The 23638-nt window shown below is 54.3% G+C and overlaps 1 protein-coding gene across 1 annotated transcript in view; it reads right to left on the reverse strand.

Annotated features, from left to right (window-relative positions):
• Window positions 1-9332: 9332 nt before the first annotated feature.
• The window catches only part of Htra1 (HtrA serine peptidase 1), a 46465-nt gene continuing 32159 nt past the window's right edge, over window positions 9333-23638 (reverse strand). Inside the window, exons 4-9 of the mRNA XM_027930210.2 lie at window positions 16026-16220; window positions 15052-15084; window positions 13840-13954; window positions 12547-12604; window positions 11196-11291; window positions 9333-10044 (exon numbers count right to left, since the gene is read on the reverse strand). Of these exons, the coding sequence (XP_027786011.1) occupies window positions 9876-10044; window positions 11196-11291; window positions 12547-12604; window positions 13840-13954; window positions 15052-15084; window positions 16026-16220 (666 nt within the window). The 3' untranslated portion in view covers window positions 9333-9875. The remainder of the gene's footprint in view (window positions 10045-11195; window positions 11292-12546; window positions 12605-13839; window positions 13955-15051; window positions 15085-16025; window positions 16221-23638) is intronic.

Consider the following 23638-nt stretch of genomic DNA (forward strand, 5'->3'; position numbering starts at 1 on the left):
ACCCTAAAAAGAGGGGCCGCAACATTGTCGAAAATGCCATCATTAATTCAATAGGATGGTGACTATATAGATTTGGCACAACTCCAGGCACAAAATCACACTCGATAAAAGTTCACAGGATTGGGAGCATGACCTAAGTTAAAAGTAACAGCTGGTCTAAGCAGTTCCTAACTCACTTACCATACCTGAGAGAACATTTCTAGAAACCTCCATCCACTTTGCCCTACTTTTGTTAGTCCAAGAGAGCCACCCATTTTCTCCCATAGTGAGCACATGTTTCTCAATTTCTGTCATTAAGCCATAAGTGCAATTAAGTAACATGGGAAAGGGCAAGTATAACAAGCCAGAAAATAGCTGGAAAGTGAGGGGATTTTCAGAGGAAGTTTGAGCCCTCCATAAATGACCTCTTAGCCTCCTCTTTGAAGAACTCTCAGTATGCTCTCTATGCTCAGCATCACTGATAGCTGTTCTGCACCCTGAGTATTGCTTCAGACCTCCTGTCCCAGGTTCAGTGATGGATTGAAAATGGAAAAGTCACAGAAACAGGCAGAACACCTGTAGTCCCCAAGGCCAAACACCTGGACAGGGAAAGTGTCCCCCCGTGGCTCTCTCTTACCACCCAGAACACTCATGATCTTTCGCAGGAGGTGATGCCTTTGAAAAACAAAGTGAATTTATTTGTCTTGCAAAATCACTCCACACAAACCCCTGAGCCTGAGTAGGACCTGCCTGTCTTCGCTGCTTCAGAGGTGGGTTAGTGGAAAATTACACCATGGTGGAATGTAGATCTTTAGCTACAAATGTCATAGGACGTAAGACAAAGTGTATCATGGCCTTGGGGTGAGAGGAATGGCTTTGGAACCAGATGGTATTGGTTCCAGTACATCAGCTGCCCCCCCTCCTGGCTGAACAATTTCAGGTTGAACACTTAACTGCACTGTGCCTCAATGTCCCCACCTGTCAAATGGAGATTATAATGATATGTGCCTGTTAGAGAGCTCTAAAATAATGTGCATTATGTGATTGGGATATGAGATATTCCCCCCAAAATCCTGTTAATTCAGAAATATTCAGAGTAAAACAATTGGAGTACAAGTGCTGTAAGCTCATTGGTCCATCCTAGTTTAATGGATTGCATGCATGGTATATGTAGGCAGGTGGGATATGGCTAGAGGAAGTGGGTCAATCGGGGTACGAACTAGAAGGGTGCACCTTCACTGTAGACCCTTTCCTCCTCTCTCTGCTTCCTGACTTTGCTATGAATTGAGCAACTATCTTCTGCTGGGCCCTTCCACCATGATGTACCATCTCACCCAGAGCAATAGAGTCAGCTGTCTATGGACTAAGACTTCAGCCCCAGATAAACTTTTCCTTTTCTAAGTTGTTTTTGTCAGGTATTTTGGTCAGAACAATGAAAAGTTAATTAAAACAGAAATTGGTACTGAGAAGTGGGTCATTGTTGTGACTAACATGACCATGTGGCTCAGAAGCCTTTGGAGTTTGTAGGAGAAATTTTGAAAAGTTTAGAGATGCAAGCTGGAAAAGTTGTGGAATGTTGTAAGTGAAGCTTAATGGGGGATTCCCATGGGAGCTCAGAAGACCAGAATGCCAATAGGAATGCACACTGTGCTCGTGAGGTTTCGGAGGAAAATGGGAACTCTATTGATAGACCAAAGGCCATTTATGGTATATTCTGATAAATAACTTGTTTACATTTGAAACTTTGGTGAGGCTGAATTTAAAAATGATGAGCTAATTAATCAGGAAGAGGAAATTTCAAGGCAGCACAGCATTCAGTTAGTGACATGGATATTACTAGCAGCTTTTAGCCAGGTTTACTATGAGAATCAGGAGCAGAAAATAGATCTGAAGGATTTTAAAAACTTGTAGTTTGAACAGAGACGTGCTTATAAAAATGGATCCAAGAAAGTCATTCTTGTTGATGAGATCATAACCCCTAAAAAGATGCTAAGTACTTTCTTACGGAGACAACGGGAAAGATGGTGCAAGGGAGTCTCAGGAATTTGGAAGACCAACAGCCATCACAGGCTCAAGGGTGTAGAAGGAAAAATTTCCTTTGAAAAGAGATCGTGGGGTTGCCCTGCTCACATGGGGGCAGGGGGTACATAGGCAGTTATTTCACCATTTTTGTTTTGTTTTATTTTGCTTGTACAGGGGATTGAACCCAGGGTCATTTTACCATGAAGCTACCTCTACATCCTTTCATTTTTTTTTTAATTTTGATACTGGGGATCGCTAATTTGCTGAGGTCTTCTCACTAAGTCGCCAACGCGCCTCAAACTTATGATCCTCCTGTCTCAGCCTCCTCAGTTGCTGGGATTATAGGCGTGCACCATCATACCCAACTGTTTCACCATTTTGAGCCATGCAGGGACTCAGGTCAGTCACCTCAGCCATGATCCCAGGGGGCCCAAGTATTGCACAAGCTGGCAACAGACCTTGGTGTCATCCACATGGTGCTATTCTGCAGGAATACAGGATGCTCAAGTTAAGCCATCATGGAGGTTTCTACTGAGATTTCAAAGGAAGGCCTGGGAGGTCAGGAGTCAGAGTCCCTTAGGGTTGCCCCCTAGTGGGCAATGCAGGAAGCTGGGGATGTAAAGCTGAAAGGTGATCCCAGGAATTAAGCAATGCCAGTAACGCGGACAGCCTGCCAAGAAAAGCTGCTGTCCGCGCAGTGAGCCAGGCTAAAAGAGAGGCCACGTGAGCTGGGGCGGGCCAGGCCAAAGGGGCAGGGCTGCGAAGCCCTTTGAAAATCACGTCTCACAGCCAAGTGTCCTGGATGTGTGTGTGCGGAGTTACAGGCCCCGTGTGCCTAGCTGGCTTTCAGTCGTGTTTTGGTCCCGTCCCTTCTTTCTCTGGCCCCTGTTCCTCCCCTTTGCGATGGGCGTGTTTACTCTGTGCCACTGTATATTGGGTATCTGTAACTTGCTTCTTCATTTTTATAGGGGCTCACAGCCAAGAGTTTGCCTCGAGTCTCAGAGAAGACAGTGGACTTGGGCAAGGCTAAACATCCTAGGACTCTGGGTCTCTTACAGTTGAACAGAATATGCACTTTTCATCAAGAGATGGACATGAGCTTTAGGGGGCGGGGGGTGGAATGTTATGGTTTGGATACGATGTGTCACCCAAAATATCCTGTCGATTGGGGAATATCCAGAGGAAAATGATTGGGTTATGAGAGCTGCGACCTGATCAGTTCATACTTGTTTGAATGGACTGACTGCGTGGTGACCGTAGGCAAGTGGGCCTGGCTACAGGAGGTGGGTCACTGGGGGCATATCCTGGAAGGGTATGTCTCCCCTGTGGCTCCTTCTCCCCCGACCCTCTGCTTTCTGACTCTGCTATGAGCTGAGCTGAGCAACTCCCCTCTGCTGGGCCCTTTCCCCGTGATGTGCTGTCTCACCCTGGGCCCAGAGCAATGGAGTCAGCCATCTGTGGACTGAGACCTCTGAAACTGTGAGCCTCCTCTAAGTTGTGCCTGTCAGATGTCTTGGTCACAGCAATGAGAGTTAATTAAAACATGCATACAGCATGCTGTCGCCAGGGGGGGTGGTGATGACAACAGGGAGGGGTGAGGAAGAGGAGCCAGGGTCAGCTGGTTGGTAGGCTACCAAGCTTCCCTGACACCAGGACAGGAACCTGTCCCCTCCAAGAGCTTGAGACACTTTTTATTTTGTTTTAAATTAGAAATGCCTTTGTGAGTGTATTTCATTTGATCTTTGCTGGTTCCTGGCAGAGGTCCACCCTGAAGCAATCACTTTTAAAGGTTCTAAATAAAACAACTGCTTGGTTTCAGGAAGGCCCCTCCTCTGTGTGTGCCCCACCCACATCTGATGGAAGTACCAGAGGCCACGTGAGTCAGCCCAGCTGAGCCACAGACACAGGAGCAGGGCAGCTGGGCAGCCCACCTGGGCTCCCCGGACCCAGGCCCTTCTGGAAAGGACGGGGCCCTTCCACTGTGTGTTTCCAATGGCAGACACATTTGATTCCAAGAACAGCATCTCGCCTGGCAGTCAGACCCCTTTCCGTGGGTGATGTCACTCCCTCTGGCAGGCCTGGAAACGGGAGAGGAACCTGCCACCAGGGACCCCTCTGCAGGGCTGAGAGTGAGGTGCCCAGGGAGGACCACATGGGGCTTGTGCAACTTTTCTAGGGACATCTGTGATGGGCAGGTTACCCTGCAGAGCAGACAGGGCCTGCGAAGGCCAGAGCAGGGAGGGAAGGAGGGAGGCAGTGTGGTATTCGGGAACCCTCAAGCCTCCTGTGAGCATTCGCAAATGCAGTTTAAGCCCCAAGTGTCCATGACCTTCACTGTTTTATGGAGCTAGATAATTGCCGGGGCAGTACAGCTGTCCTTGGTGGCTTTGCCTCTGGCCAGCTCCGGGCACTTCTGTTTCCCCTTGTGCTCAATGGAACACACAGACCAAGGTCTCTCTAACCTCCCTGACCCAAAGCGTCCCCATTTCTCCCTCATCTTTGAACTACTTTCTCTTAAGGAAGGTGAAGATTCTCTCTGAATTTCTCTAAAGTTTGCCCTTGTCTAACTAAGGGGCGTTCCCTTCCCAGGAAGAGGGCAGTTGCTGTGGAACCTAATCAAATAACCAGGAAAGATTAACCATGGGGGAAAGAAGAGACAAGGGTCATAGTGTGCACCACACCTAGTGACTTCTTCTCTCCTCTCTGGGGCAGCTCCAGGGATCACCTGGGAGACAGTAAACCCCCTCTGTTCATCGACAGCTCCACCCCCTCACCTTCCCATCACTTGTCAGGGACTCTCTAGAACCCAGAGGAACTGAACCACTGTCTGCTCCTTGGGTCCCTTCCTCCCTCCTCAAAATCATTAACTACCTTCTAAAGCTTCCTACAGCCCCATCTCCATTTCCCTCTCCCCACAGGGAGGCCTTTAGAGCTTCCATCATCTGACCCTTTGAGAGGTAGAGAAGCTGGGCTCCTGGCAGGGGAGCCAACTGGACAGAGATTCCCCCTCCTGGAGTGAGGATGGCGGAGAGACGGGGCTGCCATGCGGGGGACAGGGAGCGGGGACGAGCAGCCTCGGGAAGGAGGGACATGAATTCCAATTACCACGGCATCCATCAGCATCCACTGAGACGAGACGGGAAGGGAAGGCAGGGACCACGTCAGGAAGGGGAAGGCGGGTCCCTGGGAGTGTTTAGACTTGCTCCTGAAGGTCTGGGGGCTAGGCAGGGCTCCTGACCCTGGCCCAGAGAGGCCTGGGTCCCTACTACCCCCACACTGCTCCCTACCACCCTCCTTCCCTAGAGACCCAGGCACCTCCACCAGTGTCCAGTGGGTGACCTTGGCAAGGTGCTTAAACTCTCTGAGCCTCAGTTCTCTTATCTTCAGGGTGGAATCATAATGACACCACTCCCCAGAGTTATGAGGGGCTTGAAGAGGGCTGTGTCAGGTGCCTGTACTGCGCTCGGCCCACACAATGATTGGACGTGGCTTACGGGTGCTACTCCTCTCCCAGTGTTACGTCCTGCTCGTCACCGCATCCCTTTTGTTAACACTACTCACGCCCCATCAGCTCCGAGACACGAAGCCCACTCTCACCACCTCTCTCCTCATCACACTAGGCAGCTGCCTGACAGGGACCCCAGGATGTGCATCCACACCAACAGCACCACGGTTCCCGAGAGCCCCCGGGGGCGTGCAGGGAGAGAGCACGCCAGCTCCCACCTGGTGGCAGGTGGTTCTCCCAGGTGCAGGCAGCCCAGGGTCACAGGAGCTGATTCCCACCTGCGGGGGGCAGCTGGGGGAGGATGGCTGCTGAGGCGAGCCTGCTCTTCAGCCTGGCCTGCTTTCTGGACTCACCCAGGGAGCCCCAGGCCAGGCCACACCCAGTACAATGACAGGGTCTGACAGTGGGACTTGACACCCTTCGTCTTTAAAGCTTCTTCAACCGAGTTCTGACATTCCTCAGCCCAGGCAGCCCCAACGGGAAATCAGTGTTGGCAGGAGGACCAGAGGAGAATCCACCTGGACTCTGACCTCAAGGGCCACCACCCTCAGGGAAGGCAGCTTTCACCGTAGCCTTGAACCTGGAGGGTCCACTCACCAGACAGGACCCCTGCTGCATGTCAGAGAACAATGCGGCCATCCGGGTCTCTGGCCTAACAGGGCAGCCCGGTGGGGACAAGCCCTGCACAAGTTCTGATAAATACACGACCAGACACGAGTGTTCAGGTGGGGACATGGAGGGCCCCGTACAGAGCCACGGGCCTCAACCCCTGCTCAGCTGGGCCTCAAGGACCATGGGGAGATGCTCACTGGGGCCCTGTCCTGCCAGTGCACCTAGGGAAGCATCGGGCAGGCCTGGAAGGGGAAGGGCCAGCAAATGCACGTGTGCTCCTGGAGCCCGGCCACTGTCACCGCGTGACTGGCATCACCTGCAGTTCGGCAAAAGCTTGAGAACAGAGGACTGGAACCCACGGGGCTGAGACTGGGTGAGTACAGGTGAGGGTGCCCTTGGACAAGGCAGGGCTCCCAGGACACAGAGCGGGCAGCTGCTGGCCTGCTGATAGCAGGCCCGCCCTGGCCCCTGGGGACTCAACCCCCAGTTCTTTGTTATGCATGTCAATGTGGCCAGCTCACAAGGCCATGAGGCGGGCTTGCGGTTCCCTGTTTATCTGCCTGGAGCATATGTGTCTCTCGGGAACATCTTGACCTGTTGGAGCCTCCTGATAGGGGACGGTGACGTGACGGCCGTCCCTCGCCGGACTCGGCTCCGTTAGCCGGACGCGGCACTGGCCCCCATCAGAGGGCTCAGAAAGACCCCAAAATGAGCAGGGGCTCTGAGTCTGCAGCCCCTTGATCACCCTCACAGAAGCAGAGGGCACCCAGGGGGGGTTTACTTGGGACCAGGGGTCCTCAGGGTTTACTTGAGACCCGGAGCTGTGGTTTTAGGGGACAACGGCCAGTGGCACCACGCAGAGGCCACAGGCTCAGAGTTCATGGGCTCTAGTCATGGCTGTCCCAAGCTGCGTGACTGGGACAAGGTGCCTCGGTTCTGAGTGTCCATTCTTCACCGGATGAACGGGAATAGATATGGCATCTACCTCAAACCACAGAGAGGCAAGCCAAGAAACGTTCAGTGCTCAGGATGGCGTCAACACCAGAAAGCTCTCGACAGATGTGAGCTGATGTGTCACTGCCGACCACAACCGGGGCAGGCCAACAAAGATAAAAATGAGAGTGGCTGTGTCTAGCTCATGCTCCGGTGCCACAGCAGCACCAGAATAATAATTACCACTATTACTACCGTTCCTCATTATTACTAGTATTACTCTCAGTCCTCATTTTACACAGAGGGAAACTGAGGCTCAACAGCATTAATTAACATGTCCCTAACACTTACATACTATGGGCACTATATATTTATTTATTTAATCACCCCAGGAACTGAAGGAAATAAGTATAATTATATCTGCATTTTACAGATGGGAAATTAGCCCAGAGACATTCAGCAACTTGCTCAAGGTCATGCAGCCAGGAATATGCAGACACTGGATTTAAACCCAAGTCCATCTGGCTTCGAAAGCTGCATTCTTCCAACTCAGTGCTCTGCTTCCCAGGTTTTAAGGCTAACTCATGTTGCCAAAAGCCTATCACAGCCCAAAGTAAGCAGAAGCAACTGTCCTGAGAGGTCCCAAGACAGTCTCTAAGCACGCGTGTGGGGACGTCAGGATGAGCAAGCCGCACAGGACACAGGGTCCCCAAGTCAGTCCAGCCATGAATCCAAATTTGGAAGTGCTCATCATGATCTCAGCGGCCCCTTCTGTGGCCCTGCATGTGACCACAGAACAGGCGGGGCTCTGACCTCACCCAGTGCCCTGTGGGCCCCAGGGAGATGGACATGGCTGGGTGTTCAGGACCCAGCAGGTCACCAGGTGGGTTCCCCAGCAGAACCCTCTGTGCTCTCCCAAGTTCCAAACAGGCTGGAGACGATGGGCTCCGGCCAGGGCTGGCCCTGACCTCAACACCACCCGGTGCACCATCCCCACAGGGCAGCAGCACAGCCCAGGGATCCCCAGAGGGTCAGGCCACATGCAACACATCTGAGGACAAACCCAGAAGCCACAGGGCATTCTGGGCGTCACCTTTAAGGGAGAAGAGAATGCAGAGCAACTCGGAGAGAGCAGTCTCACTGGCTCCTTCCTGACTACAGCATCGTCTGAGCAGAGAGTGAAACAGCCCGGGCTGCCACGGCCCCAGCTGCTCAGCACCCGCCCTGACTTGGGCTTTGCTGAACAGGCTTGCCCGGCACTGACTCGGCCCTGGCCTCCCACACCCTCTCCAGGTACCTGGGCCTTAGGCAACTCTTGGTGGAGGAAGGACAAAGCTTTGGGCCTGGGACCTGGACCTCCCTCTAGTGCAAGGCCCCCCCCCTTTTTAAAAAATATTTTTTAGTTGTAGATGGACACAACACCTTTATTTATTTATCTTTATGTGGTGCAGAAGATTGAACCCAGTGCCTCACACATGCTGGGCGAGTGCTCTGCCACTGAGCCACCACCCCAGCCAAGACCCTTGACGGCCAAGGACTACACAACCTTTGCCTGGCAGTGGTTGGTGTAAGAAGCCTTCCCCCTGGTGTGTGCTCCCCACAGGGACCCAGGCCTGTGCACACATCCCAGCCCGAGCCTTGGGACAGCCTTCCTGGGTCCAGCTTCCCACACTCTTAGAAATCCTCCCTGGAAGGAAAGGTGTCCTCCAGCTGCTCGAGGCTGCACCTGTTGCAGGCACACCTACCGAGAAACACTGCCCCAAACTCTGCGGCTTGAGGTCTGGTTCTTATTTCAGACCCAGGACAAATGGGGTGGGCACAGCCCTGTACATCCTGGGGACTTAGAATGGGTCAGTCCTGGGATTGTCCTGCTCTCCCAAACTGCCTTCCAGGAAGAGAACAGGCTTCTCAGTCGAAGCTGACTGTCCTGCCTCTGTCCTGCTCTGGCCAGCCCTCCACACTTGGCCCAGGGCCTGGCACAGAGCAGAGGCCTAGAAAATCTTTGTTGACTGATTGCATGATATATGAGGTCAACAGCCTCTGTCTAGTTAGAAGAGCTCCAGATGTGTGCAGAACTGTCCTGCGGCCCTCAATCACAAAGCCGATGTCCAAGCAGGGTTGTATAACTCGGGTAAATCCGAAAGGATAGTTTTGAAATAACTGGTAGGACTGAGAGCCCAACCCTGCATGAACACTGTGGTTTAATGAGGAGGCATTGACATTATGATTGTTTCAAAAAGACTGCAACCAGCTGTTAAAAGAAGCACACCGGAGAGCAATGTATGAAGAAGTATTTTAATAGCTCAAACTCAGAGTCATCGCACTCCCGGTTCTGAAGATTCCTAAAAGAGGGACTTGGCCATCTCGGAAGCCAGCATCCACCCATCCATGGTCTCTGAGCATCCTCCTCCTCTGGGTGCTGACTCAGAGGAAAGCACGAACATGCCCAGGACTGTTCTGGCTCCTGCGAGGCCTTCCTCTTATCTACACAATGCGTCAACTGCATTAGTTGGACTAAGACGATGACTTGGTTAAAGGAGGAGACAGGTGTTGACTGTCTAAGCAGGAAGAGCTCAAGCTGGCAAGATAAAGCACGCTGCATACATGGGGTACAGAAGGGCGGAGCTTCTGCCTGAGGATCTGCAACATTACATTTGTTTTGCCTGAACACTATCAGGAAGGAATCTGTTGGCTGGGGCATTTCCACTGAACAAGCAAAATGGCGGTCCAAAGTCCCGGGTATGCCATGCCACCAGCCCAGAGTCTTCACGCATGGTCCACCGCAGTCTCTGAGGGAAAAATGAAGCCCAGCTCATGCCTCTGCCTAGGGGTCGATTTCTTCGGGAATCACTGTAATCATAATGTCTTCATTGCCCCTGCGAACAACCATGTTCAGGATATTTTCTTTCTTAATGACGTCACTGACGTCATTGGCAGAGACCACCGACTGTCCGTTGATGCTGATTATGACGTCGTTCTCCTTGAGACCACCGCTGCAACGCACAGGAAACACAAGGGTCAAGTTTCCATTCCTCAAAGTTTAACTCTACATCAACAGAGGCCCAGCACAGAACCAAAAGGCCCAGGGTGACCAGGTGTGGGTTGAATTCAGGAAAGGATGACTTTAAATCACCCGTGCACTGTATCTCCTTCTGAGATTTACAGGCCAAATCATCAATCATGGCAGAAATTCCTATGTCCCTATGGCATTCCTGTAATCTTATGACATACCAAAGGGGGCAAGGATGCATTAGGTACCATCTGCCACACACTGTGACCGTGGCCAAATTGCTTATAATGAGCCTTGCGGCCCAGAGAACAATTCCTTCAGGATGGGCAAATGCTTCTCTTAGGAGGCACTTCCTCCACATGCTGAAGCTGCAACTTTAGCTCCTATATGACAGTGTCATTATGCCATCATGGCCCTTCATGGTCTGGTGCAAACTTTCCTCATAAAAGGCCAGATAGGATATGATTTGGGTTTCGCAGGCCACTCTGTCTGTCTTGCTACGACTCTGCCACAGCAACACAAAAACCACCACAGATGGTCTGTAACCTAATGGGCTGAATTCCAGTAAAACACTTGTAGACACTGATATTTGCATTTCGCATCATTTTCACATGCCACAAAATGCTATCATTGCCTTGGAATATCTACAGCTAAGTAAAGAGGCAAAAGTCATCTCAGCCCATGGATCATAGGAAAGCAGGCAGTGGGCCAGGCTATCTCAGGGCCTGCTCTGTGGTCCTACACTCCCTCTGGACGTTATGTCAGTGCAGGTCACACACCCTGATCATTGACTTAAACACTTCTTTCATGTTGCTTTGATGTCACTGGGGTTACTCTTCCAAAGGTTTTGACAGGTCCTGAGGTCGTGGGGACCCAGCTGCATGAACCCTCTCTCCCCAGCCAGCCTTCCCAGACTCCAGAAGAGCCTGCTCTTGCTCTTCCCACCTGATGACCCCTAGGGAAGCGAGGACCTTGGAAGGCAGGAAATGCCCTTCCATGAATGAGTCCTGCTCCGGACCAGATCAGATGACCTGGCTGACCTTGACCACATTTATCAAGAGTGGACACAATCACTGAGCCAGTATAAAGAGAGCACTGCTCCATGAGGAGATCAGGAAAGCACGTGACACTCACGCTTCTGCGGGGGTATCAGGAATTACTTCAATGATGTAGGCTCCCGAGAGCACGTCAGGGAAGTCTCGGTGGCGATCCTTCAACTCTTTGGCTTTGCTGCCAGGAGAAAAAGACTCGTGTTAACATTAAGTACCAACAGACTGTCCTCTGCTGACACTCACCTTTTGCCCCAAGTCCTAAGTAAAATTCCTTCGAGAGTTCCAATTCTACTTTAAATTCTACTACTAGAGTCAAAGGTTTATTATGTGATAGTAAAGAAGCACTTGATTATTATTATTCCTGTTATTTATTAGTTAGTTAATAGCAATTACCCTGAAGGAGCAGGACAGTCTAATGGTTGGCCTGGTCTACAGCCCTAGCTCTGCTATTTGCTATCTGTGTTACCATGGCAATTGCTTAACCTCTCTGTGTCTTTGCTTCCTCAGTTACAACATGGGGCTAGTGATGGTACTCTAGGACATGGGTTGTGATGAGGCTCAGATGAGGCCATCGAGGTAAGGTGCCCAACCCAGTTCCTGGCACAGAGTAAGCATATGATAGTCACTGTGGCTGGTGACAGTTGCCACCACTCACGGAGCCAAACCTGGCTGCACAGCAGGAACACCTGCATTGCTATCCTCATCCTAGAAGAGGCCTGAGCACTCGGGGTCACAGCTGGGAAGCGTCAGAGCTGGGAAGCCAGACCACTCAGCCTGTGCTCCGTCCCTGCACCCCGGCCTCTTTGGTTCCAGAGATAACTAACTGGGTGACTTTAATCTTGGAAAACCATCCCATCTTCTGGAATGCTAAGGAAGGTGCTATCATCCAAAACACGCATCACAATGTGCTAACAGTGAGGATGAGCTAGTAATAGAGCCACATGTCTGTGAATGCGTCCTGCTTCCTGCCACTCGGCTCCTGCTGTGCTGGGGCGGGGACAGATACCCCTTTCCCATCCAGGTATCCAGGTTCCCCCCCCATCAGTCACCATGTCGCTGGCGGGCTGCCCTGGCATTCCTCCCGCCTTGGCCCACGGCCTCAAGGCCAAGGAGAGGCAGGTGCTCTGGGGCTGGGCGGGCGCGTGGGGAACTCCTGGAATGTGGGTTTCAGCAGAACAAGTGGTGAGAGGGCGGCCTGAGAGCGCAAGGGCCAGCCCCCATTCAGGCTGCGTCCGTTCAGGCTGCGTCCGAGAGCAGGCAGAGTCCTCCAGAGGACAGAAACGGGAAACAAAACAGAGGGCCAGGCAACAGCCCTACTCCTCCCAGTGTGATTTAAGTTTGAGCAGAAGCTGAGATGGCTTCTCTCTCGGGGTGCCAGCCTGGTGAAATTCGGGGCTACCTCAGTGCAGGCAGACACGCTCCTGCTTACCCACCTGGATGTGAGTGACATCATTCGGATCCCTATGTACTTCTTCTTGGTGATGGCTTTCCCTGGTGTAACAAAAGGGACAACAGGTCAGCCCAGTTGGCAGGGGTGGCGGGGACACAGGAGCCAGGGGTCTGATGCTATAGTTTGCAACGCAGGGTCAGGGCCAGGGCGGCATAGGCTGGGACCGAGGTGCATGCTGGTCTGGACTCCTGCCTGCTATGGGACCTTGGAAAAGTCCCTCCATCTTAGTTAGTAGACAAAACCCTAGGAGGAGTCCTTAATCCTCACTGTCACTGACCTCTGGCCCTCCCCCAGGCTGGCCCTCTGCCCCCTCCCCCTCCACTTTGCCCTGGGCCTCTTGGCTGGAGGACTGCCAGAGCCTCTTAACAGGCCTCCAGCTCCCACCTCACCCTGCAGTCCCCTCCCAGCTGGCTGCCAGAGTGGCCTTTCTTTCCAGTGACAGCAATCCGTCATAAGCTTCCCTGTTCCCGTGCAGTTAAAACACAACACAGGCCCCACACCTTGGTGGCGTGAGCCTCGCTCCAGGCCCTGGCTGGCTTCCTGCTCCCGCCCTGGGTGATTGCTCATGGCCACTCGAGGGGACAAGTGCCTGCTGTCTGTGCCCACTCCACTGGCCTCTGTCTGCACTGCCCCCCACCCACGCACACGCTGGCTCCCGCTCACCCAGTCTGGATTGGGAGGCGTCTCCAGCCTCGCAGGCTCCACGGTCAGTCCTGCCTGTCCCTCCCTGGCCATCCGCCTGCCTCATTTTCTTGGGGCACTTATTGCTATGTGATGTTATCTGTCTGATTGCCCCCAGCTCCGCCCTCCACAGCATAACATAAACATCACACCTGCAAGGGGCCCTGTGGGCTGCCCACACCCAGTCCCCAGCCGCCTCAGAGCAGGTGGATGCAGACATCTGCAGAATGAATGTGCTCCCTGAATCTCAGTTTTCTCGTCTTGAAATGGGACTGTTCATTCCTACCTAATGGGTCACAGGAGTCAAATGATGTAATGATAACTGATATAATGCACAGAAGTCACCTGGGCCCATGCCTGAGACAGACTAGAATGAGAACCAAATGAAATATCCATGATCACAGGACAAAAATGCTCCAATACCTGTGACCTGGTACCAGGGGCTGGCTAGTCCTGGGCATCCCCTTTCAATTCCTGATAGGAGCCTACTCGACTGGTTTTAGGGACTGCCATTGTGCCCCGCCCCATATCATCAAGGGGCAGTAAAGCTTTAGAACTGATCTCCAAAGTCCCAGGCTCTCTGGACCTTGCTTACCTTTGGCCTGCCGGTCATGGGACTCGGTTAGAAACTTCTTGATCTTGTCAGATGGAATTGCAAAGGAGATTCCGGCAGTCACCTTCAGAGTGTTGATGCCGATCACCTCACCGTCCTGAAACAAGGAGAAATGGCTTACTGCGTCCCCTGGGGCTTGGCAGCTGGTACCCCTGGGGAGCAGAGGGTCTGTATGAAAGAGGCCTGGACATGGGCAGTCAGCTTCAGAAGCAGCACACACCCCAGGCCGGAGCACAGGCCACAGCTGTGTGCAGTTTCAAGACACAATGTTGGCTCCTCTCAAAGCGAATGCATTTCCCCAATCTCTGAATCTTGAGGTGGCCTTCCTGCCTCTCCCATTTCCAGTGACTTTGAGGCAATAGTTGCCTCACTGATGTCAGAAATGACCTTAGAGCCTGGGAGCTGACGTCCCCCACCCCTGCAGGAAAGTGTCTCCACAGATGCTGCTGTGACTGACCGGGAGACAGAGGGCAGGGCAGTGTCAGAGTTGCACCTCTTAGTTTCCTCTGCAGGGCAGGGAAGACTGCCAAGACAATATCAATCACCTCTCACACTTCCTGCAAGTGCTGAGATTTCAGGCCCAATACCAAGGGACTGAGGGACCCTGCAGGAGGCACCGCTGTCCGGGCCTTGCCCAAGATGACCTTGATTCCAGCATCTCTAAGTGGCCCTTGAGCCTCGCTCTGGCTCTGACAGTCTGTGATTCCAGGTTTTGCTTTTCATGCTCAAGGATTTAAGTTCAGAGGGAGGGAGATGCCGTGAGCAGCCTGCTCCTCCTCATTCCTGCAGGTCTTGAGGGAGGGCTCCTGGCCTGGGAAAGCTCCTCCCTGCTTCCCTGCCCTGGGGACTGGATCTGGAGGAGGTGCTCCCTACAACGGACAGCTCTGCTGAGACCTTCAGCATAAAGCTGCTCCCTCACTGGCCTGGACTGGCCCCGGACTCCACTGTGTTGGCCTGAGACTGTGAACACCAGCATGTCCCAGGGCCTTCCCTCCCCAGCCTCAACTCTGGCAGCCCTACTCCTTCCAGAAAAGGTGTATAGGGTGATATGCAGAGATACAGTCCATTCAGAGCTCACTTTACAAGAACTGGATAACATGCTTTTGCAAGTTCATGTTCAGAAAGAAATTAAAACAAAACAGCATGCACACAGATAAAAACAAACCACACGACATGGGTATTGACAGGCCTTACCAGGTTTACTAGGGGGCCCCCTGAGTTTCCGTACTGAAATAAACAGAAAAAGAAAGGTTATACTTGTGTCATAACATGCTTCAATCTGTCCTTGCCTGGCGGCTTTCTGAGCACCGGGCCTGGAGTATGGGGTACGGTTCTTCCCTGAGATTTGTAACGATTCAGAAACTTAAGGGTTTGCCATAGATGGGGAATTGGGGGCTCTTAGACTCAGAGGCCCTACAGCCTCTAATCCCACTTTCTTGGCCTGCAGTGAGGCCCACTGCCCACTTGCTCCTGGATCATGGGGTCTAAATCTGCACAGCCCCCTTGGTAGGTCCTCTGTCTGCTGCTGGGGCTGGAATTCATATGGTTTGTCCTGGTTCCAGAACCTCATGCAGATTGGAAGGAAGTTTGAGAATAAAACCTACGAGGGGCAGAGGCTGCACCAACACACCATTTCTGACTTCTCAGACAGAGGTGGGGGGAGTTGCTCTCAGAAACAAAGAAGAGAAACGTGGTGCTCGAGGGAGTCCATTTCTGAAGCAGCACCGAGAGCTCCAGTCTCAGGAGAGGGCATGGGGGCACAGGCCCGGCACTCAGGCTGTGGCCTAGGGCAAGGGCAGAGGGCAGAGCTCAGGCCACCTCGAGGCTACAGGGCCCTGCAAAGTGAGTGGCCCTCTTGCCAGAAAGGGAGGATCTGCACATCCTCAATGTGCCCAAGGGGCCTGTGGGGCAGGGCAGCCAGCACCCCCCGGGCAGGATGAGGATCCCCTTGCCATGCAGCCCTCTGGCAAGTCTAAGGCCCCTGTTGTAGGAGTGGCAGGGATCACTCTGGGTGCTGCCAACCTTCGGCATCCCTCTGCTTCAGAGGTTCAATGGGAACCCCCGTGCTACAAGGATCCTGACTCAACACCTGGTTTCTAAGCCTGACTTTCCTCTGGCAAAGCCTGCCCCAGTCCCCAGCGGGTGGAGGGAGGGGGGGCCCGGCTCACGTTGATGATGGCATCCGTCTGGATGTAGTCCATGTCCGAGTTCCGGAGCCCGAGCTCCTTGCCGCCCCGCTGGGTGGTGCTGACGATCCCTGTGGTGACGGTGTTTTGGAGGGAAAACGGGCTCCCGATGGCGACCACGAACTCTCCTGGCCGCAGCTCCGAGGAGCGGCCGAGCAGCAGGACCGGCAGCTTCCCCTGCAACCATAGGGCTGGCGTTGCTGCTTGTTTCACGTGACAAGACGGATAAAAGCACAGACACGGTGGATCCCCGAGCGGTGACAGGTACGGATGCACCAAGCCCATGCAGGGCTGGGCTCAGGACCCACACGCCTTTCTGGGGGCAAGGGAACCCGCTTAACCCACATGTCACAAGTAAACACTGAGGCCAGACCCCACGGAGACCACCCCAGGGTCTCACCACAGCTCAAAGCTCCCAGCAGATACTTGCTCTGAACCTTCGAGGCCAACAACAGGGGAAGAAAAACTGGGTTTGGCATTTCTGTTGGGGGGGCAGAGGCCCAGGCAGGAGCCTGAGCCCACACGGGCCTCTGGGGAAGCAGGGAACCTGCCCATTTCTCACATGCTCACTCCTCCCAAGGCCCAAGGATTGGGTCCTGCCACCAGGGACTTGCTGACTTGTTGGGTAGGCACAGGGATGGTCAGGGGCCAGCAGCATCCAAGACCTGAATAGTGGGCTACCTCTCCTGTCCTGAGAAGGTCCCCAGCACCATCTCTGCTTCTGCTCCCCAGCCTGGGCAGGAGTCCATCCCCACCCTATCAAGGCGGCGTGAAGTTGGAAGCCCCGAACAGCTCTTTAGAACAAGACAGGACCCAATCAAGCCCCTCCGAGAGTCCCAGGACTGAGGGGCTGGAGGAAGGGCCCGGGGCCTCCCTGTTCCATCAGGGGCACCTTCAGGCCCCGCTCTCTTCCTGCCTCTGGCACAGCCAAGCAACCTCCCTCCTGAGCTCTGAGCTCCTTCAACTTCACGGAGTCTGGCATGGATTAGGCCAGAGAGCAGAGTCGAGCCTGTCCCCGAATGTGCCCACCTGAAACAAAGAGGCCAAGGGGCCAGGTGCAGCAGAGGTGGGCTGCTCTAACATCTCCTCTGCCAGGGACGGGGCAGCACCTGCAGATGAACTGGGGCTGTCATTATGCCCATTTAACAAAAGAGGACATGAGTCACTCTAGAGAGAGGGATTCAACCCTGGGACCCCCTTGTCTGCTATACAGCGCCCTCCTGCCCCAACACACCCGATAAGGAGATGCTGGCTGAGAAAACTCAAGGAGGAAGAAAGGAATGTAGAAGGGGTGCGAACCTATAGTGACTAGCAGACTGTGAGGAGGAGGACACCCTCAGCTCACAGACACAAGGCCCAGGAGAGCACCATTCCAGGTCAAGAGCACAGACGGGGCCAGGCCTGAGCTTCAACCACTGGGGCCTGCAATTTCCTCATCTGGACAGTGGAGATAATGTGGTCCACCTGCTTCACTGTCTACTGTGAGAACCAAGGGACAGAGAGTCAGGGCTGGCATTAGCATCAGCCAAGCCAGGTGCTGACCATTGTTAACGGGGGTCCCTGCAAACTCCCATGGGGAAACTCCACCTATGCTGCCACAGGCCAGTGTGCCGTCACCTAGCAAGACACAGCTCCGCCCTGACTGTGACCCTTCCCCCTGGGGTCCCTGTGGCCAGAGCCTGCAGCATTCCCCGCGTTCCTTATCATCCTTAGCATCCAAGGCAGACAGGGAACTCGGCCTCATGTGACTCTCTGGGCCCATGCCAGCAGCCTGTGCCAGGAATGACTTCAGCAACCACTGCAGAGAGGGGCAGGGCTGGGGGCTGCTGACGTGCACTTGGCCTCTCCCCAAGGGATGGCCTCGAAGGACAGGCAGGGGTGGCAGAGGCTGCTGGGGCAGGTCAGCCTTCCACCCAAAGAAAGAGGGCTGCAGACAGGAGGCCAAGGTGGGACCCAAACAGGGGCTCAGGCACAAACTGGGAACCAGGCAAGACGGTTCCAGGCAGGGTTCACTGCGCATGGCCACCCCTCCATCTCCTGGGAAGGCAGCCAGGAGCAGCTCCATGTCTCGGGGCATTAGACAGCAGAGACCTAAAGACAGCTCTGCCTGTGTCTTCTGTCCCAAGGGCTGAGCTCAAGCCTAGGGGATGCTGGGAAGGGGGCAACTGCTTTGGGAGAAGCCATGGGGCGGGGGAGTCATCCCACAAGGGTGGCATCCAGTCCTGCCTGCTGTCCATTCACACTCCCTGGGAGAGTCAGGCCTCCAGGGACACTGCCTGCTGCCACAATGGGCCCAGAGCACCCCACGGACAAGCCTGGCATGAGAGCAACAGAGTGGTCCACACTGGCACAGCCACATAGGCCTGGGGAAGGTGGACACCGGTGAGGAGAGCCCAGAGGTCCCTGCAGGGGCCAATCCCCCCTGAGACACAGAGGAGGGGCGCACTGCACTGGTAGACCACCCGAACTGTCACCTCGGTCTAGGTTCTTACTCACTTGACAACGTCAGAGATTATGAAGAGTCATCGTAAGACAGAACGAGCGACAGGATGGCCAGGGGAAGGGGGCCTGGTCACATAACCCTGAATTCACATGAAAGGAATAAACCTGCCAAACAAAGCCCTTCCAGGACACTTAGGACGCGGAACCTGATTCTGCCCGTTTTACAGCTGTCCCAAGGTTCCTGAGGAAACTGAGGCTGAGTGGAGGGACTTCCCATGGCCAAGGAATAGCCGGGCTAAACAGCTCTGGACTTGCGCTCCAGCACACGGCTCTAATTCCCAGGCTTCTAATTATAGGCAGAAATCCCTGCAAGGGACAGATTGGCGCTGAGACGCAGGCTAGGCCAGCTTTGCGCTCTCCGCAGGCCGAGCTGCCTCTAGGGGCTGTTTGGCCCTGCTCCGCACAGGTGCTGGCTGGTTGCAAGCCCCTAGCCTTTCAGCGTCCTTCAAATCCAAGTGGGGTTCATTCTCAGCCGCAATCCTCGCCCGGGGCTGTCTGCTCGCAGCTCTCTGCTGGCCAAATTCCTGCTCAGTAATTGAGCTTTTTACTCCATCACCGTCTAGACATTTCTCCAGGGGGGATGGGGAGAAGAAGTGCACAGATGGCTGAAAGGCACGGCCAGGCTCCCGTCTTGACCTGCTAAGGCTGCACAGCACCTGGGGTCCTGTCCGCCCTGCTCTGGGGCCCCGGGCTGCTTCTTGCACTGCCCACATCAAAGCTGTCCCAAGGTTCCTGGCGGCAGACACTCTGTCTACGGCTCCCTCTGAAGCAGCACCGGCCACAGGCCGTCTCCACGATGCCAGCCACTCTCCCAACAGCCTCTTCACACCCCATCTCCCTGAGCCACCAGGGTGAGCATCCAGCCCCTCGTGTCAGCGGAGGCCAGGGAAAGAGAAGAAGGTGGCCTGTGGGTCCCACTGCACACATCCGAGTCTCACACTCTGAGGTGCCGCATGTCACTGCAGAGGTAAGAAGGTGACCTCAGGCCAGCAGCTCACGTGGGCCCAAGTCCCTCTAGGATACGGAACACTCCATAGCAAGTCCCTCGCGCCACCAGTTCTCACGGCCTCACACGCTCGTGGAGAACGGGAGCCTGGGAGCCGCAGTAGAGAAGGGGCATCTAGGAGGAGGGTGGGCCGCCCACAGCTCCAGGGGACTCCCCAATACTCAGTGGTGTCCTCAGAGCCCGAGATCGACCTGAAGAGCGCATCAACCCCTAGCACCTGAGTGGTCAGCACACTGCCAGCCAGCCAGGTGGAGACCCACTCCGGGGACGGTGGCAGAGGCCTGGACGTGGGCCCAGCTGTGCCGTGTCTACAGAATCACCAAATACAGCCACAGGCAGGAAACGAACGCCAGTGTCTGGAAGGACGTGCTCCACAGCATGATTAAAGAAGGCTCTGACCATCTGCTTAGATCACAACCACCCACCACAAGCCTGGAGCTTCGCTGATGGGAAACCCGCCCACCTAGAAGGACCCCTCATTGACACTCGGGGAGTCTCCTCCATGCACAGCCCAGGGGTCCTGAAGACATTCACTCTCCAGGCTTCCTAACTGATGACAGAGGCACAGACAAGCCACCAGGGCCCACAGAGCAAAAATGGACAGGGTCCATCTTCCGTGCCAAAGGCAGCTCAGCCCAGAATCTCCCACAAGGTATCAATATTGGAAATGATCTGTGCTTGTTAGTTAGGGTGTTTTCAGCCATGAATAAAAAAAAACTCAGCTCAAGATGGACCAAACAGTCACCTATCCAAGGGCAGAAGGGACAGGGCTGGTAACTTCAAAGCCTCGAGGACAACATCAAGAGCAAGGCTCCTTCCCTTCCATCTCCACTCCAGACTGTCCTCATGGTCACAAGATGGCTGCCACATTAGCCCAGTGGAAACATGACTCCTCCAAAGAGCAAGGAAATTCCAAAGGTGCCCCAGCTTGCTCCTCACAGGGCGTCACAGCACCCAGGCATAAGGCCCCCTCCCTATGGCAAAGGATGTGAGCCTAAAAGGTACTCAGGGCTCTGCTGATGAGGACAAAGGCTGAAGGTGGGGAGCAGCCTGCAGAGCTGACCCTGACATGGGGAGAAGGTTGGCCTGCGGGGGTGACCCTGCACAGCATCCAGGGGTGTCAGAAAGGTCTCTAATAAGTTCTCCTCTTCCATGCATAGGTTTTTTTTTTCAGGGGTGGGGATGGAAGGAGAAATCTCCTTAAAAGGAAGTGGTCCCAAATGTCCACGGGGGGCCTTATGCCTCCCCTGGGTCAAGAGGAGATGATCGGAGCACAGCCAGGTCACTGCGGGCAGGCCCACTCCTGCACCTGCCCTGAGCTTGCCCCTCACTTTTTCCTGCTGTCACACACGCAGCCTATACCACAACTGCTCTGCAGGACAGATGGGGGGCAGGCTGCATGTGGCGGACCCAAGTTCAAACCTCCCCCAGACCTTCACTCCAGCTCTTCTCACCAGCCCAACACCAAGGAAGGAGCTGCTCTGTCCCTCAGTCACTCCACAGAGGCAGGTGACCAGGTGGGCGTAACAGAACAGGGCCACGTGGGCGTTAAGAACAGAGACCAGCAAACGGCGCTGGCTCAGCACGTCCTTGCAGTGAAGGTCTGGCCTTGCTATGTCCCATAGTATCCTCTCGGGAGCCCCTGCAGCTGCAGCCCAGCCCTGGCGGGGGTGGGGGTAGAGGTGCCATGGCCTGGGCCTTGAGGCATGGTTTCCACAACTGGACCCTGGATGAGCCACAAATGCCAAAATTCTCTAGGGCAGGAGAGCAGGCCTGTGCTGAGTGGTGGGCTCACAGCTCACCTTGGGCTCACGGTCCAACATCAGCAGGGAGGCACAGAAGTGAAGACCTAGACGACACCGCAGGTGTGTGCACACGTGCACGTGAGCACCTTGGGCTCCACTGTCCCAGGCAACGGGGCATCTGGGTTTGGTCTGGGTCCTGCATCACTCTGTGACCTTGGGCCACTTGGTTGGCTTATCTGAGTCTGGGTTTTCCTTCCTCTAAAATAAGGGAGCTGAGCCTGCTGAGAGCCAATGGTCATCTGAGCCCTGACAATGAGAGTTCTTTCCAGAAGACGTCACTGTTTCCAAAAATTCTATTAGTGGAAAAAGAGTTAAATGGATTAAGATTGAAACTAGAAGCCTTAGTAAACCTCTTTGCATACAAGTTCCAATGGGGTCAGACAATCCCTTCCACAGCAGGAGAGGAAAGGGGAGTCCTGGGATCCTCCAGGTGGTGGCCTGCTAAGCCATCCCCCTGGGAGGAGCTCAAACAGCCAGGAGCCACCAGAGCTGCTGCTCTGGGTTCTGCCTCACCCCCCGCGGCTGCTCTGCACTGCAACTTCATTCCCTGAAGCTTGGAGAGGAGAGCAGTAAAACAACCAATGAAACCAAATTAAAGGAGAAGCTGGCAATCTGTCCGTAACTTAATGAGCCAAGTCAATCCCTTCTTTCTCTCCTTTGAAAACTACAAAGTGCTCCTCGGTTACAGAAATGTTTTTGTTGCTGAGTCTGCAGAATCCACCCCATCCGCCAGCCGCCCAGCACGCTCAGCTCATTTTCAGAGGCCGGCGCTTCCAGACCGTCCCTGCGTTGGTTGAAGTCTGTTCCAAAGGCTAATGTTGCAGCAACTGGCTGCCACTCAAGTGAGTGATTCAATGTGCCTTCTGGAAACGGTTATGCTAACGTTTCATTTTCTTTAAGAAACATGCCACAGAGGAAATAGCATGTCCCCCGGACCCAGCAAAGAGCCTGTGTGCCTCCTAAGGAAATCTTGTGGGAGAGAGCTGCCGGGAGGATGCTAGGTGTAAGGACACGCTCAAGAGAAAGGCCCGAGTGCTCCACCTGGGTGAGAAGGGGAGGAAGAGTGATAGACTCGTGGAATACGGCCACACGAGACAGAGACCTGCTGCAACAGGTCACGGCCTTTAGGGCCCAGCACACACGCCCCTTGCTCATAAAGTGGGTTAAAAGTGACATTAAAGGCACTAAAATACAAAACTTTTTCCTTTCTTCCATTTTCTCTCTCCACTGATCTTGATGCTTTCTATTTGCTAGTTATCGTCGTCATGGTCCTTCGAGAACAAAGATACTCAAAGAGCAGCAAGACACCAAGGGGGCCTCACAACTCAGTGCTCCACCAGCCAGTGACGCGCCCCACACACCGTGCCGCTGTTGGGGGTGTGGAATTGAGCCAGGCATCTCTCCTTTCCAAAGGCCCACTGTCCCAGCCCACAGACAGTGGACAACAAACGGAACTGCCACCCCTGTGCCAGGACACATTAGGTACCTGGATCAGGGTAGAAGCAGCTCGCTCCTGCCCAGTGGCCTGCAGGATACACCGGAGCCTCATCAGCCTGAGCCCTGCACCAAGCTGCCACGGGATGCTAAGGGGTGTGATGTGCAGCCCCCCACCGCCTTTGCCCACATCTCTTTCAGCAATGTGGGGTGAAGTGATCACTGCAGAGATGGGAGGGAAGGTCAAGCAGGGTTGGGGTCCTAGGAGACAGAGAGTGGGAAGGCCAAGGACCTGTCCAGCAGAGGCAAGGCTGCAAGCCCCCTATGTGCACTCCCATCTCACTGGCTGATTAACAGATGACACAAATTCAAACACAGGATTAGGATGGTGACCTTGGAGTATGAGGCCCTTCTGGCCCAGAGCCTGTTGTGTATACAGGCCACATGCCCATGAAGGTGCCCTGCCAGGGGACGAGGAGGTGGTGGGCCAAGAGGGAGATCCTTGGGATTCAGGTTAGAGAGGATGAGGGTTGTCAGTGAGGACCAAGTCAGGAGTCTGAGGCTGACAAGGTCAAGGTGGCTGCGGTGAGTGGAGGATGAGACCAAGGAGGTGAGAGGCCAGGGCAGGAAGGACCTGCCAGGGGTACTGAGACCACAGCACGTCAGGCTCAGAAGAAACTGTCCACCAGTCGCCATCATCCTACGCCCAGACGACTGTTACTGCTGTCGGGGATGAAGCAGAAAGAAACGGGATGATGGAGGGAGGGAGAGTAAGGGGAGTGAGGGGAGGGAGAGCGCAAAGGAAAGGACACCACCTTCCTCCTCACCGTTTAAGACACCACCGTGAT

The sequence above is a fragment of the Marmota flaviventris genome, chromosome 4, assembly GCF_047511675.1.
Source record: "Marmota flaviventris isolate mMarFla1 chromosome 4, mMarFla1.hap1, whole genome shotgun sequence".
NCBI lineage: Eukaryota > Metazoa > Chordata > Mammalia > Rodentia > Sciuridae > Marmota > Marmota flaviventris.